Source organism: Leopardus geoffroyi, chromosome E2 (assembly GCF_018350155.1).
Source record: "Leopardus geoffroyi isolate Oge1 chromosome E2, O.geoffroyi_Oge1_pat1.0, whole genome shotgun sequence".
Lineage (NCBI taxonomy): Eukaryota > Metazoa > Chordata > Mammalia > Carnivora > Felidae > Leopardus > Leopardus geoffroyi.
Genome location: NC_059335.1, coordinates 48,507,929 through 48,522,672, shown reverse-complemented (window position 1 = coordinate 48,522,672; position 14,744 = coordinate 48,507,929). Strand labels below are relative to the sequence as shown.

Sequence of the window (14,744 nt, the reverse complement as noted above, 5' to 3'; positions counted from 1 at the left end):
CAATGGTGGGTCTGTCCTGGGCTCCTTGCAGGCAGATGATTTACCTACATCTGCAGGGTCCACAGAAGCTGCCGCTATATCCAGTCCCATCAAAGCCTTGCAAGTGGATGGATTCCATTACACATCTACTAACAGTGGTTGCAAGCCCTCTCCTAGAAACCTTATTTATAATTCTGCCCCTCACCTGGTACAAGAACTTCTACCCCTAACCCTCTGTGATCCCTCATTTAGGACCCACCAGGGGCACACTACTATCTGGAAAATGTTGATGATTAAAAAAACAAAAACAACAACAACAAAGAACAAGGGAGGAAAAGCCCTGTCCAGAGAACCTCGCTAAGTACATAGGTATGTTATACACATGCATTAAAAATTTGACACTAAAGCACCTGTTTCTGAGAGTGTCTGGCCTTTGCTATATTCTAAAAGCTTTATAAGCAAAAATCTCATTTAAAACTCACCACCACACTACAGGTTTGGTATTATTATTGTTAGCCTTATTTAACAAGTAAGGAATTTGGGGCTTAAAAAGGCTAAGTGGCTTCTCCAAGGGCAACAGATATGAAGTCAGCAGAGCCATGACTCACCAGCAGGCCGTTCTGACCGAGTCTAGGCCAGGACACCTGGGACAATCAGGCAACATCACAGAGAGGAAAAGGGTGCACACGTCAAACACTGCAGGAACTCAGGGAAAGGAGGCCGCATCACGGACCCCTGAAGTGGCAGGGCCAAAGGGGAGCCAAAGCAAGCAGACGGGCTGGGAACAGTGTGGCACAAATGAGGGTCCTGCAGTCAGAGGTGAGGGGGACGCGCACGTGTATGCTCACACACAGAAGGCTCGGCTGATGAACCTCCTCGTGGGTCTTGCCCTCCAACAGAGGGAGACCAGGGAGGAGGTTCCCGCCTTTGGCCAGGCGACCAGAGCTGGAACAGTGGAGGAAAATAGTAATAGGAAAAAGCGGCAGAGGCTGAGATGAACCTGTCAACTGGACCAGCTTAATCATCACTGTCTCCTGGCTCGCCGCGACCTTCTCCTGGCACTTTGGTGATGTGGCAGTTACAAGCTGAGCAAGGAGTGGGTATGGAGCCTCTAAATGAGCTGTGATCATCTCTAGGAACTACTCTAAACTGAGCTCTGCATCTGCTGAAATGCTGTTTCTGAGGTAGTAAAATCCAGAGCCAAGCTTCCTGAATGTATCTTGGTTTAGCATGGAGTCTCCTAAGTGGGGAGCTGTTTTGAGACTGCTTAGAAAAAACTACCTATTTTACCTAAGTAAAATAAACTGCATTGGCTGGCCATGGCACCCTGGTCTCTGGCAGGCGAGGATTCTACCGTGGAGCTGCCGATGCTCCAGCTGGCAGGTTCTTAGCAGCTGTCATGACCTGCAGAATACAGTGCTTCTTTCCCGGAGGCCCTGACTTGTTGCCATGTAAGGAGAAAGGGTGGGGTAGGAGCTGCTGGGTTCCACTTTGAGGGAAGATGTACTAACTTTATTTAAAAAACTGAGACATCCTGCATATAACATAAAATTTCCTAACATAAAGCTCACCATTTTAAACCATACTACCGGGTCGTCTTTTGTAAATCCACAAAGTTATGTAAAGCATCACCACTATTTAATTCTGCAACAGTTCCATTACCCTGAAAAGAAACCAGGCGTCTAATTCCCCTTTCCCCTCCAGTTCAGCAACCATTATTCTACTTTCTGACTCAATGGATTAAGAGGCACTAACTTTTAAAGCCAGTATAAAATACTCGAAACTTCTGCCTGTTGTAACTCATCAAGTAAAACAAAATGAAACAAAACAAAAACCAGAAGAAGCCACCACACAAGCAAAAAAAGCTGTGGAATTACGTAAACTGTATGATACCATACATATACAGAAAACATAGCGTTTCACAAAACAGATCTTTCCCTGAGATTCTTCTAGTTTCTCCTAGTGAGAAAGCTCCTGCCTTGAGAGGCCCACATAACTTTATTCCCCCAAATTTTCTTTCTCAAGGAACCGCCAAAAAGTTTTCAGCTGCTGCATTGGCCGGGAATCGAACCCGGGCCTCCCGCGTGGCAGGCGAGAATTCTACCACTGAACCACCAATGCTCCACTTGATGGCTGTGCTGCCTCCAGCTGTTTTGCTGCTCTGGCTCACAGAAGCAACCGCACAGCTGTAACCTGATACCCGAGCTGGTGCAGCATGGACCGCTGCTGGCTCTGCCAGCCAAACCCAGGACAGGACACCCGTGGGGCTCACGTGCCTGACACACTGCTCACATGTTCAAGAGAAGCCTGAGAACGGCAACAGGAGAAACGTTTCAGAAATTCTTTGGGCTCCTGGAACTCAGGTTCCAGACATGAGTCTGTTAGTCTTAAAAATTTGAGTGGGTTCCGCATCAATTTACTCTCTGGCTGACTCTGCAAAGGAGAACGTCATCCCGAAGCTGATCAGTGCTCTCTCAGTGAGGAGAGAGGCCTCCCAAAGAAAAAAACAGTCAGAGCTCTAGATAACATTTAGAGAGTTAAACTCCAGACTCTACCTGACATAAAAGTGCTTTTCTTTATGTTATAAATGAGACAATAATGCTGAAAGAGTGTGAAAGGGCAGCAGAGAGCCGTTTCATTTGCCAAAGACACTGCTTTCGGCAGTAGAATCCCCAAGGACTGAATAAACTGCACCCTCAGCTTTTGTAGCCTCCTGCCCAGGGAACGGCTGGCACAGGGAAGGCAGCTGGCCTCCAGGTGGCCGGGCGTCTGCGGCCAAGATTCACGTGAGCCCTGCAGTCTGTCCTCTGCCATGTTCCAAACCTTCCTATTTCCTGTAGCCAAACCCAGAAAAAGATTTCTGAAAGGAAATGGTCTTTGAGGCAGTATGAGTTAAGAGTATGGGTTTTGGAGGCAGACAGCCAGGATTCAAATCCCAATTCTGCCACCTAGTAGCTGCCAGACCCTGGTCGTGTTACTGGTCTTCCCTGTGCCCATCTGTAGAATGGGGAGAAGAGTAATTTCCACCTCACTGGGTTGTTACCAGAGTTAGATGAGGTAACATATGGAAAGTAGCCCTGGCTGCTGAAGCAGGACCCCAAGCCTGGGAGGCATGAGGGGCGGAGGTAGGGCCTACTCACCACTGGCTGTCCCTTGCTGCTTTGCCAGCGAGTCCTCGGGGTTGGGCTCTGCCTGCCTCTGCACCACTGGCTTCGGCTCATCAGGCTCGTCATCCTCAGGGGTGACCAGCTTCATCAGGCTTTGGTTACACACGTTGGCCACCTCCTTGATGCCTGAGTCCACTGATGTAAGGAGTGGCCCCATCCAGGGGGTGTTCCCTAAACCTGAGGTCACTGGGATCAGTCCTCTCCAGAGCGGGACTACTGGGCAGTCTGAACGGAGTTCCTGTGAAATGCTCCTGTCTTCTCATATGACACATCCTGGTAGACTTCCTACCACCAGGATTACCCCCACACCCCAAGACAGGGCAGTAGGAGGGCCTTGGAGCCATGGGACCTGGGAGAGCTGCTTCAGAGCTGGAAGTAACCAGGTGAGGTTTGGGGACAACGGTATCAGCCCTGTGTCCCTGCTGCTGCCCCAGCGCTCAGAGTCCATGTCCCGCTCTGCCGCTTGCTCTCCAGGTGCCGGGGGCTATCTGGAGGCATGAGGGATCCTAAGGGAGCCTCCATCCCCCACACCAGGGTCCTGCAACTGGACAGCCTCCTGAGGGGCTGCTCCCATTTCCTCTCTTCAGGGTGAAGGATACTTTTCTTGCGGTCATCATAGGCCAGGCAGGGCAATACGGCGGTCAGGATCCCTGAAGAGTAGGGCAGCATCACCCGGCCAGCCAGCTGGATGAACTCACGCATCCAGCACATGGCTGTCAGCTGGATCAGGTCATCTGGAAGAGGAATTGGGGGATTCCGGAAGGGTCAGCACGAGAGGCCAGAGCACTCCCTCCCACTGACCAGGCCCGGAAGATGGGACTGGAGGGGATGCCAGGGGTTGCATGGCTTCTAGCCTCACTGATACTCTCTCCCCCTCCAAAGGAACACACAGGTACCAGGTCGGGAAGGAATGCCAATCTTGTGGTACATAGAAGAGCAGCCATGGTTCTCTACCCCTCTGCACCCGAAAAGGGGCTGGGTAGCTCCTCTCATCAAGGGGTGAGTTCATTTCCTCACTGCTTGAATCTGGTCTGGCCTTGCTACTGTGGCCCCCAAAAGATGGCAGAAGTGATGGCGTGGCTGGTGGAAGCCCAGGCCTCCAGAAGCCATGCTCCCCTCTACAATGTGTCTCGGGACCTTACTGATGCCATATGAATGCATCTGGGCTAGCATGCCGGATGATGAGACGCATGGACCAACTGTCCCTGCTTCTCAGGTGACAGCCAGCCAACTGCCAGGTGTGAGTGAGGCCATCCCAGACCATCCAGCCTCAGATGACCCTTCAGCTGACTGCAGGTGCATAATCAAGGGCAGCCAAGCCTGGCCCAGGGGAACAGAACCACCCAGCTGACTTACAGACTCCTGACCAATAATAAGCGGCTGTTGTGTCAGGCGGTCACACTTTGGAGTGGTCTGATATGCAGCAGAAGGTCATGGATACACAGTCCCAACCTCAAAGCCTTTCAGTTCACAGTGAAATGTCAAGCTTCCCAGCAAGAGGGTCTCCAGACCTTATTCCAGGGTCAGACCAAGCAAAAGGGCCTCCATGTTGATGGAGGAACCGAATCTCTCTCTCACAAGGACCCACCACTCTATTGCCCCAGGTCCAATGGTGTGCTAGTTCATACTCCCACCAGGGCTCTTTCTGCCTCTGAGGAGATGGCAGTGGCCATGGGGCCTTCACACTCACCAGTGGTCTGGCAGTGGATCACCAGGATGTTCGCCATCTCAGCAAACTTAACACTGGAGGGATTCTTCTTAATTTCTTTCAAGAATTCTCCAAGGACCACTTCACACCTACCAATGAGAGAAGGGGAAGGGAAATAGCATACGCCAGCCAGGACTGGAGGTGCCTCTACCCACACCCACTTCTGCTCTGGGTGGGCCACCGAGAAGGGGACTACATTCACAGTTGCCGGATGGCTGTTTTCCAGAGCATGGGGATTAATGAGCTCTCTGCTCCTCAAGGCAGGAAGCACATGAACTAGGAAGAAAAGAATGAACTTGATCTCCTGCGGCTACCTGTCTGCTGGATGTAAGGTGCGTGTGTGCACGGGGCAGCAGCCCATCCCGTCTCCACTCACATTTTCCGAATCTCTTTGCCATTGTCGCCCAGGATCTGGAAGAGTCCATCCAGGATCTCCGGCAAATAATCCAGTAGGTTAATGTCTGGCACGGACTCCAGAACCAGGATCTGACCCAGGGGAAGAAACCGGAAGGGAAAGTTACACCAGTCTGAGAACCTTCATCTCCTTGTCTCCAGTGCTCTGGGACACGGCGGGGAGAAGGAGGCCCTACTGAGACAGCGTTTCATGGCCCTCCAGGTGCCCCACAGCAGAGAGTGGGTTAAACGTGCAGGATGGGGATTTAACTCCAAGGAGATCCTGATGCCACAGGGAGAAGGGAAGATACTGGAAAGGACAGAGGAGGCTTGGAGAGGTGTGGCCACTAGAAGTAGCACCACTGGCTTCAAAAAGAAATGGGGGTATCTCTTGGGACAAAGAAAGAACCATATCGTTGTCAGGGGCAAACATGACCCCCATGGCTTTGGGGAAGAGCTGAATAAACGTATTTTGGATTACCTGATGTCACTGGCTATTAGAGGGATAATAATGAGGCTTCTCTCAGCCACACAAACTGCCCAGGGTGTGCCAGGGGACAGATTTTACTAAATCAGAGGCTCATTATAGCTAGAAAAAAGTCGTGAGGCTGGCTCTTACCCAGGAGATGATGAACTGCCGGGCGTACTGGTTGTTGGAATAAATTCTCTCCCGCAACAAAGGGATGAAGCCCACCAGGTCAAACTTGTTGCTCTCCGTCACAATATCCTGTGGGTCAGAGGCACGTGAGCTGTGGAAAGCCAGAGGCCGAGGGCCACCTGACCTGACTGAATTATTGGCCCAGGACTGGCTCTGGGGGTCAGGTGGCCACAGAGGAAAATGGGCAGGGCCTGTGCCAGGTAGGAGAAGTCCTGGAGCATCCACCCTCCCACAGGCCAAAGGACAAGCAAAAATGCTGGAGTAAAGGCAGGAATCAAGGCCAAGAGGACTAATCCTATGGCAAAACCCTAGATCTGGATCAAATGCCCTGGTGAGCTTAGCATAAGCAGCTCCCTGTCATTGGTGGCGGGGGGGTGGATGGGAGGTGAGGAGCAGCCTCCTCCGCCCTGGGTGGGGTTAGCACCAGGGGGATGTTTGGGGCGACAGCATGTTTCTGTATCTTGATCGTGCTGGTGACATAACTCTGCACGCTGGTCACAGAACTGTACACTAGAATCACTTCGACTGTACATAAATGAAACACTTTTAAAAAATCAGGAAGAGCACCCCCAGTGATAGAATTTATAAGCTGTACAGACAGATGGATGAAACAGATTCCACACTAAAAGTGGGGACCAAGTACTACCTTTAAAAGGCGGTCTAGGAGCTCAGATCCGCTTTTCACATTGGGGTCCGGGTCTGCAGCCAACTATGAGAGGGAAAGAAAAAGAGAGATGGTCAGAGTCAATACATAAGACAAGGAACCCACTAAAAACCCACGGCCAAGGCCCTGGCACAGCTTCGAATACTGAACAGGCACCCCTTCCACAGAAAAAACTGAAGAAAGGTAGGGGATGTAGCGACAGGCAAAGTGGAACCTGGCTAAGGAACCGAAATGCGGTGGACTTCCTGTTCTGTTCAGGGACCTCTGAGACCTGCTGCCACCAGGTCAGGTGGTTGGTTCCCACTGGCCTTTCTTGAGGGTTTCCAATCTTCAAATGCTGGGTCTTCTCTCCACTCCTGGAGGCTGGTACCCTGGATGTGACTATGGTGGTCAGCAGAGCCCTGTGAGGCTGAGCGAGGTGCTCGGGAGGGTGTGTGAGGGGCTCCACTGCCTTTGTAAGTAGGGTTTTTTTCTACAGCTTACAGGCCAGTGCTCCCCTTGTAGAGGAAATACAGTCTGTACTATGGATTCACCATCTCCACCTTCTAGAGGGGAGGTGAGGGCTTTTCAAACTGTTTTCTTCCCTCTACTCCATGGTGGACTGACACTCTGATAAAATGCAGTACAAATCAATTAAGAGAGAAATGGAAAAAAATCCAATATAAACACAAGCTCATTAAATTATTATTAAACTCAACGGATGAGTCGCCCCGGCAGCCCCATGTTTACCTGCTCTGCCTGCATCTGGGGAAAGGGACCCAAGCACTCAAGGCCCCAAAGGTCATGTGAGCGGGTGGGGTGGGCTCAGCCTGGCTGGAGTGGGGGGCGCTCACCTTGCTGAGCCCATCGAAGAGCACGTTGAAGTGGGGCAGCACGGCACCACGGGCCACCTTGACAATGTTGTACAGGGCTTCGCACGCATAGTAGCGCAGCCTGCTGTCCGCGTCATTGAAGCAGGTCAGCACCGGCTCAATCAGCTCCTTCAGGTACAACCCCGAGTCCTGCAATGGGGCAGGAGGAGAAACAGCTCAAGATGGGTCAGGATGTGGGCCCCCAGCACCCAGTCGACATCCCAGTGCCCCTGTGAGGCTTGGGCCTTTGTGTGAGGGCTGGCCTTACAGACACTTGGCAAGTTGGCCTCCAAACTAGGAGCCATGCCATGGAAGAAGGGCGCAAGGCTGCAAAGCCAGCCTTGCTAGACTTAGGTGTGGAGAGAATGGCACTAAAGCAGAAGTCTGCAACACCCTGCTGGGTCTCAGGGATGAGAGAGCAAAGGTCATCATTGCCATGTCTGTCCCCCCAGGAGAAAGGCCCACCTTGCCCAGGGCAATAGAGCAGGCGGCCAGTCCGATGAGGCCCCCTTTCCGACTGTGGGGGTGCTGAGACAGGGCAAACTCCTGAGACAGGGTCTGGATCACATGCTTGATTTGCACGGTGTTGTTCTGGGCCACGAACTCCCGGACCAGCCTGGAGAGACAGGAGAGAGGGGTTGAACAAGCAGTGGAGTCAGGCTTCCCTGGTGGCTGGCTCCGGGGGCCGGGGGGATACAGGAGGGAGATGAGATGGCCTGTTCTGAAAGAGGAATTGGAAGTCACGCATCTCAGGGTGGGCCCTCCTCAGCTCTTCCGCCGACTAGAAGGCGCTGGCTGGCTCACGATTGTTTCCCTATTCTGGGTCGCAGTTTCCCTTTGTGTATAACAGAATGAGGGATGGCGGAGCTACCTCATTTCTGGGAATCTGGGAGCTCTGAGAGAATGAAAGGGAATGTCTTGTTGGGGACCCAAAATTGTAACACGGTCAGTTGGTCAACCAACTCTATTCAACACTTGCTCAACCCTTCATTTCTGCACCCAACAGGTTCTCTGTGTCTGTGTCATCTCCAAGGATAGCGCTGAATCAGGTCCAAGAGCAATGGGCAAGATCCATACGCAAACAAGTAATTGTAACAACGTGGTGTCAATGATACCACAGAAGCCAGAAAAATGCCATGGGCTGAATACGAGGTGCCATTTGGGTCAGATGTTAAAAACACCCACAGGCACTTTCCAGGTAAAGGGCAAGGCATCTTAGGCCCAGGGAAGAGACTGGCCAGAGGCAGAGAGCTCTGAAAAGACACAATGTATTTAAAGGAGGAGGAAGAGTTTGGTTTGTGGAAGGAAAACGACCATCAAGGTGATAGTCATGGCAACGGGATGATCTATGATTTACCTACTCACTCATTCATTCATTCATTCATTCATGTCTATGTTTTAATTAGGTATCTCTGGTGGCAGCCTGGAGAGGCTAGGCTGTGGGGGCTGGTTTGACAGAAAACGGAAGAAATCCCCATGGAACATCATAGCTGTCAGGGTCAGGAAGGAGGGCCTGAGACATGGGTGAGGCATGGAAAGAGCAGGGAAGGGTTGTTCTATATCAGACAGAAAAGCATTAGGAACCCATGTAACACGGGAGGCAAGAAGGGCAGGTCTATGTCCAAGGTCTCCAACTGGGGCCTGAGGCTAAGAGGGAGAAGGGAGGTGTGAGGGAGGCCTCCATGAGGGACCAGTCTCAGGGAATGGATAACCAGCTCCCCAGATAACTGATGGAGCTATGGCCTGGGTGTCAGGGATATCTTTCTACAAGTGGGATTGCAGCCAGACCTTGAAGGAGGAAGGAAGAGGGGAGACAGAAGTGTTCTGGGCAGGAGGAGGTGAATGAGCCAAGGCGAGGAGGGGGAGCCAGGCAAGCTTATCTGGGGCCCCCGAGAACAGAGCAGCAGGGGGGAATCTACCAGGATGGCTGGCTATGGCCATTCCAGCCATCTCAGATTAGGGAGAATGGATCCTGCAGCATGGGTAATAGAGAAGCTTCTCATGGTTTTTGAAGTGGATGTCTTAAGAAGCTGTGAGTTGGACAGAGACCATCCCATCATCCAAGCATGAGGGAGTACCAGTGTAGCAGCCAAAGGACTGACGGTCTACACAATATAGACTTTTTGAAGCAGTTGCCTGGACTCACTAATTGCTCTGTGTCCATCATGGCAGGACACTGCTTGCCTGTCACATAAATGGGGGTCTCAAGTTGGCTCGAAGACTTCTAAGGACAGTCAAGTCCAAAAGGTATCAATTAGTCTAGGTGGCTCCAGCTCCGTGTCAGGAACCTGCCAGTAATTAGAGACGTTCAAAAATAAACGTGCGGCCCTATGAGGCAAAGACCACTCCTACAAAAAGGTTGTTCGATGAGGGGTTGACACAGTTTGACGAAAATTTAATACAGCAAGTCGCATGGGGCACCTATTGTGTGCCAGGCGCTGTGTGCACAGAGGTGAACTAAACAGGCCTGGCTCTCAAGCTGGTGGATGTGGGAGCAGGGACGGGTATTTCGGGAAGTTGGTATACCAACGGCCTTGTGAGGTGTCTCTCTCCCTATCTTTACAGGGTGAGATTCCACCAAGCCCACCCCAGGGGGCTGAGGGCTGTGGATGCACCCAGGGCCTCCAGGTTTAACTTCAATGCCAACTCTGTAGGCTCCCGCACTCCCAAAGCAGTCTAATAAGGCCCAGCAAGGATGGTTCTCTGTATGCCTGTCTGGCTTCCCAAACTGGACAAACCGGCCAGGTGAGGCGCAGTGACCTGCAGGTGCTGCTCAGAGTATCCACAGACACGGCCACTTGAGAAAAGCCCTGCAGAGCTGTTAGAGAACAGCTGGAGCATTGGTGGTTCAGTGGTAGAATTCTCGCCTGCCACGCGGGAGGCCCGGGTTCGATTCCCGGCCAATGCAGGGCGGCTCTTTTGCCTTTTCCTGGCAGGCTTCCCCTCCCACAGAGATCCTGCTGGAGAAGACAGTCTCCTCAACCATGCTGACCTGCAGCAGCTCAGGGTGCTATGAATCTGACCTCACTCCCTGGGAGCAGCTGGACTTTCCAGGGAGGCACTGCTGGCTGTGGGATCGAGGCCTTCACACCCTGCACCAGTGAGGGATTCGGACTGGGCCAGTCTCCAGCGGGAAGCTGGGGTGAAACCTGAGAACTGTAAAACAGCTCAGCACACAGTAAGCATGGAATGGGGAAACCCACACATCCAAGGGGCAGAAAGTCACCCAAAGCCTCCAAGTATTTTTTGCTACTGAGGAGGGACTCGAGCTCTAGTTTCTGTCCTGAGGTCTGAAGGCAAAGCAACTTCTCTCTCTTTCCCTCCCCATCCCCCACCCACGCACACACCCCTCTACCTCCTTCCTTCAGCTCTGGAGCCTATGCTGTTCTTAAGGCTGTGCTGATGTGGCAGCATCAGAGCCTGGCCTTATATTCTGTGAATCAGCAGATCTACTAGGAGGCTCAGGACGAGGGTTAAAGGGAGGTGCGCACACAGCTGCTCACAGCTGGAGCATTGGTGGTTCAGTGGTAGAATTCTCGCCTGCCACGCGGGAGGCCCGGGTTCGATTCCCGGCCAATGCAAACAGTAAAATTCTTTTAACCCTAGAAGATTGGCTTTGAGATTTCACACTGCCTAAAGAATATGTAAGTACAGTCTGACAACGGAGAATGACTTGTTTCTAGCACGAGTTTTAACTATCTTTGGCAAAAAATACTCAGTTTCCTGAATTCCATAAACATCCAGAACCTGTCTCTCCCTGTTCTTGGGCCCAGGGTGTGGGGATCACCAAAGCCACTGGAAGCAGCTGTGCCATGTGCTCCTGTCCAGAGAGCCTGCCTGGGGACTCTGGCTGCCCACAGCACTCCTGAGGAAGCCAAGCTGTGTTTCTGCTCAGGACAAGTTAGAGCAGAACATGGAGCGGGACTAAGCACATCCCTGACACTTCTGCAGGGCGCCTGCAGAAGATCCAGCTGTGCCAGCAGCACAGCGATCCTGGAACCATGGCATCGCCTGTCTGCTTGTTCCAGGGTCACTACAGGTCCCTGAGCACCTGGAAAGGGCACATTCTTCCCTGTTCTGCAGCCAGCATAGGGTATCCGTTCCCAGCCGTGAGGGGCTCTCTGCTGGGGAGGAAACGAGACCGCACACAAGACTTGCATGCAAAGCAGAGACAAAATGATCTGGTGACAAGCTCTTGAGGCGAGGAGGGCAGGCAAGAGTGAGCATGCCTGCCATCTGGTGGGAAGGGATGAGGCATTGCTTCGCGAGGGGCAGCATTTGAGAGGGACTCTGAAGGATGAGCGGTATTCTTGCTGGAACTGACCAGGACCAGGCAGCCCACACAGAGGGAACAGCGTGAACACTGGCTCAGAGTAAGGTGAGAGGTGTTTGGTTTGGCAGAGCAAAGGACACAGGGAGAAGAGAGGTGGGTGACAGGGCCAGAGAAGCTGCTCCCAGTCACGTGCATGGCAAAGTAACTGGCATTTAATTCTGGTGGCAGTAAGGAGCCGCAGGTGAGAGTAACCTGCATGGGCAGGTGGTAAGGGTTTGAATGCCATTAGGGAGTTCTGAAGAATCTGAAGGCTTACAGAGACTGGCAAGAGACTGTGAGGCACGGGGCTTTAATGTTGGGGTGTCAGGGCGTATGAGCACCAGGGTCTCCCAAAGGCAGGAGATGCACAAGCAGGACATTCATATTTAGCACTCCCCCCCCACGACTCCACAGCTCCAGGAGCACCTTTCTCATTTACTCAACACCAGCTAGAAGGCCTCCCCACCCTGAATCCTTCCAGGGCTCAACATAGGACGTCCCAGGCCACTGCAAAAATGATGGCCTGTTTGAGTCCTGAGGCCCCCGCACCCCACAGACTTAGGGGTATGTCCAGGGAAACAAGACAACAATGGATCCTCCTGGAGAGAAAGCCATGAGAACATGCACTCACCAATATACCATCAGCTTAGCGAGCGGTGGGCCTGGTCCTGTGGGTCAACCGTAGGGCCACAGCAGGAAGAGCTGTCTCACCAATCAACCCTGCCCTCCTTACCTGGCACTCAGGGCAACCACAACAGGCCCAGGCTAGCCTCTCTAGTCTTACTGCCCGCTGCCCAGCAGAACTGTCCACTCTAGCCAGACCCACGCTCACACTGTAAACCTGGGCCCTGCTCGATCCCTCCCTGGACACCCCCGTGTACCTCCCTGTCCAGGACAGCTCCTGTTTCACATCCTACCCGGTCTTCAAAGTCTGGCTCAAATCCAACCCCCTGCTTTTCCTGACCATCCCAGGAAGTGATCACTCCTCCACTGAATACTGAAGGACTAACTCAGTGACCCTCTCATTCTGTTCCCAGCAACACACTGGCCAATGTCACGGACTCCTCGTGTACATCTCTATCTCCACAGCTCCCTGGTAAGGCCGGAAGGACAGAGTGGGGGCACGATCTTCTGGGTCTCTCGTGCTAGCCCTTACAGAGTCTAGTACTCTGCTCACGGCATATGGGGAACCAGCCAGCACAGATTGCAGGGCAGACCTGGAGGGAGCCCCACGCTGTTGTATGCATAACACAAAGCAGCCTACTATTCTAGACCTAACCTGCTGGCTCAACCACTACCGTATCTAGGTGGTCCTAAGCCCTGAGTGTTAGGATTCATGTCAGGAGGAGCAAAGGGCACCATTACTGGGATCCCCAAAGGCACACTGTGAAATGCACCCAATCAACCATGTCGCCAGAGCTATGGCTGGGGAAAGGGGCAGAAGCCACAGTGTGCTCTGAAGGCCACCTGCCAAGGGGTGGAGGGGTGCCCTAACCCCTCTCGAGGTGCTCCAAAACAAGCCCAGTCAACAGGACTTGCCTCTCGACCACACACAGGTCTTTGGAGAGAAAACGCAACTTACAAAGGAAGGCAGAGTAAGTGGAGTTTAAACTCCAGGGGTGGGCGCTCCTGATTTCAGGCCAAGTCTCTCTTCAAAAGACCACATTGTTTCCTCTTTCATCCACAGGCTGCGAGCCAGAGGCCGGGATCTGAAGCTGCACTACTTTTGATGTTAATATTTGCCCCAGAAACTCTCAGATCACAAATTTCTGGGACCCTCACTGACGTAAAGGTCACAGGAATTACTGTTCTATGTGCCAGAGAAGAGGGGTCTGTTTCTGTCTGGTTCCCTCTAAAAAGTGTTAAAAACCCAGGCTGATGACGGGTCCTCTAGAGGCTACTGCCTCCATTCTCGTGGTCAGAGGTGTCGCTGGATGGCACGAACACTCCTTCCCCAGAGGCACAAACCCAAGGTGGCCACTCCAAGCTTGTGACACGGTCCCCAACAGCGCGAAGTGCCGCGCTGACTACCCCCTCCTTGAGAGAAGGAGCCCCAGACAGGGGAGGACATGTTGGGAACTGCCATCAGGCAAAAGGGAAACCATCTCAGCAGCACAACCACACCCCTCCCTGGACCCCCTGGCATCTGTGACACAGCACAGGGACAATCACAGGCCTCAGGGGACTGGTGATCAACCCCTTCCTGGGGAATACACTCCACAACGAGTATTTCAGTTATTTCCTGGAACAACCTGCTTCTGCAGTGATCATCATCTCATCCTGCAGATTTGAAATGGAGCCTCAGGGAGACCAAGTCCCCTGCCTGGGGCCTCAGAGGATCTGAATCCATGATGCACCACAAAGTCCACACCCCTTCAGCTGTACACCAGCTCCTCTCTCCCATCTTCTCAAAGCCCTTCAACTGCAAAGTGAACACACCCAGTTAGAGGGGACACCCCTCGTGGAGAACTGAGGCCGCACGTGACCTGCGGCTTTCTCCACACATTTCCCCATCCTGTTCAGTGTTCAGACACCCCTGAAGCGGTCCTCCACCACACAAGGGGGGTGCAGGGGACGTGCACATTTGCCATGTTCTGAAACGCTCCACAGCTGGTCTTCTGCTATGAAGGCGGGAAATCAGTAACTATTTGGTGAGCACTTACTATCTGCTAGGTGATAAATGCTGGATGCTTTACATGCCTTCTGTAATTTAAACTTTCTCCCCCTCCGCAAATATCACGGCTACAGCTTGTTGCACGCCTACTGGGTGCCAGGCACTTGACATTAAAAAAATTTTTTTTTTTAATCTTTATTTATTTTTAAGAGAAAAAGAGAGACTGAGAGAAAGAGAGAGAGAGAGAGAAAAAGAGACACCAAGCACAAGTGGGGGAGGGGCAGAGAGAGGGAGACAGAATCCAAAGCAGGCTCCCGGCTCCGAGCTGTCAGCATAGAGCCCAGTGAGGGGCTCGAACTCATGAGCCATGAGATCATAACCTGCGCTGAAGTCAGAAG

At 52.5% G+C, this 14,744-nt stretch overlaps 1 protein-coding gene and 3 non-coding genes across 7 annotated transcripts in view; 2 read left to right on the top strand and 2 right to left on the bottom strand.

Annotated features, from left to right (window-relative positions):
• VAC14 (VAC14 component of PIKFYVE complex) overlaps window positions 1–14,744 on the bottom strand; it is a 102,702-nt gene that overhangs the window by 81,718 nt on the left and 6,240 nt on the right. For 2 of the 4 annotated variants that reach the window (XM_045443486.1, XM_045443488.1), the window contains exons 2-9: window positions 7,886–8,036; window positions 7,403–7,570; window positions 6,552–6,614; window positions 5,867–5,974; window positions 5,231–5,340; window positions 4,837–4,943; window positions 3,746–3,880; window positions 3,120–3,272 (exon numbers count right to left, since the gene is read on the bottom strand). In XM_045443486.1, coding sequence (XP_045299442.1) covers window positions 3,120–3,272; window positions 3,746–3,880; window positions 4,837–4,943; window positions 5,231–5,340; window positions 5,867–5,974; window positions 6,552–6,614; window positions 7,403–7,570; window positions 7,886–8,036 — 995 coding nt within the window. Of the gene's footprint in view, window positions 1–3,119; window positions 3,279–3,745; window positions 3,881–4,836; window positions 4,944–5,230; window positions 5,341–5,866; window positions 5,975–6,551; window positions 6,615–7,402; window positions 7,571–7,885; window positions 8,037–14,744 lie in introns of all 4 variants that reach the window. The other 2 variants (XM_045443485.1, XM_045443487.1) reach the window with 1 other exon arrangement.
• Window positions 2,030–2,100, bottom strand: TRNAG-GCC. The gene has a single exon. It is a non-coding gene; the product is annotated as a tRNA-Gly (tRNA).
• On the top strand, window positions 10,258–10,328 carry TRNAG-GCC. The gene has a single exon. It is a non-coding gene; the product is annotated as a tRNA-Gly (tRNA).
• TRNAG-GCC lies at window positions 10,931–11,001 on the top strand. Its single transcript has one exon. It is a non-coding gene; the product is annotated as a tRNA-Gly (tRNA).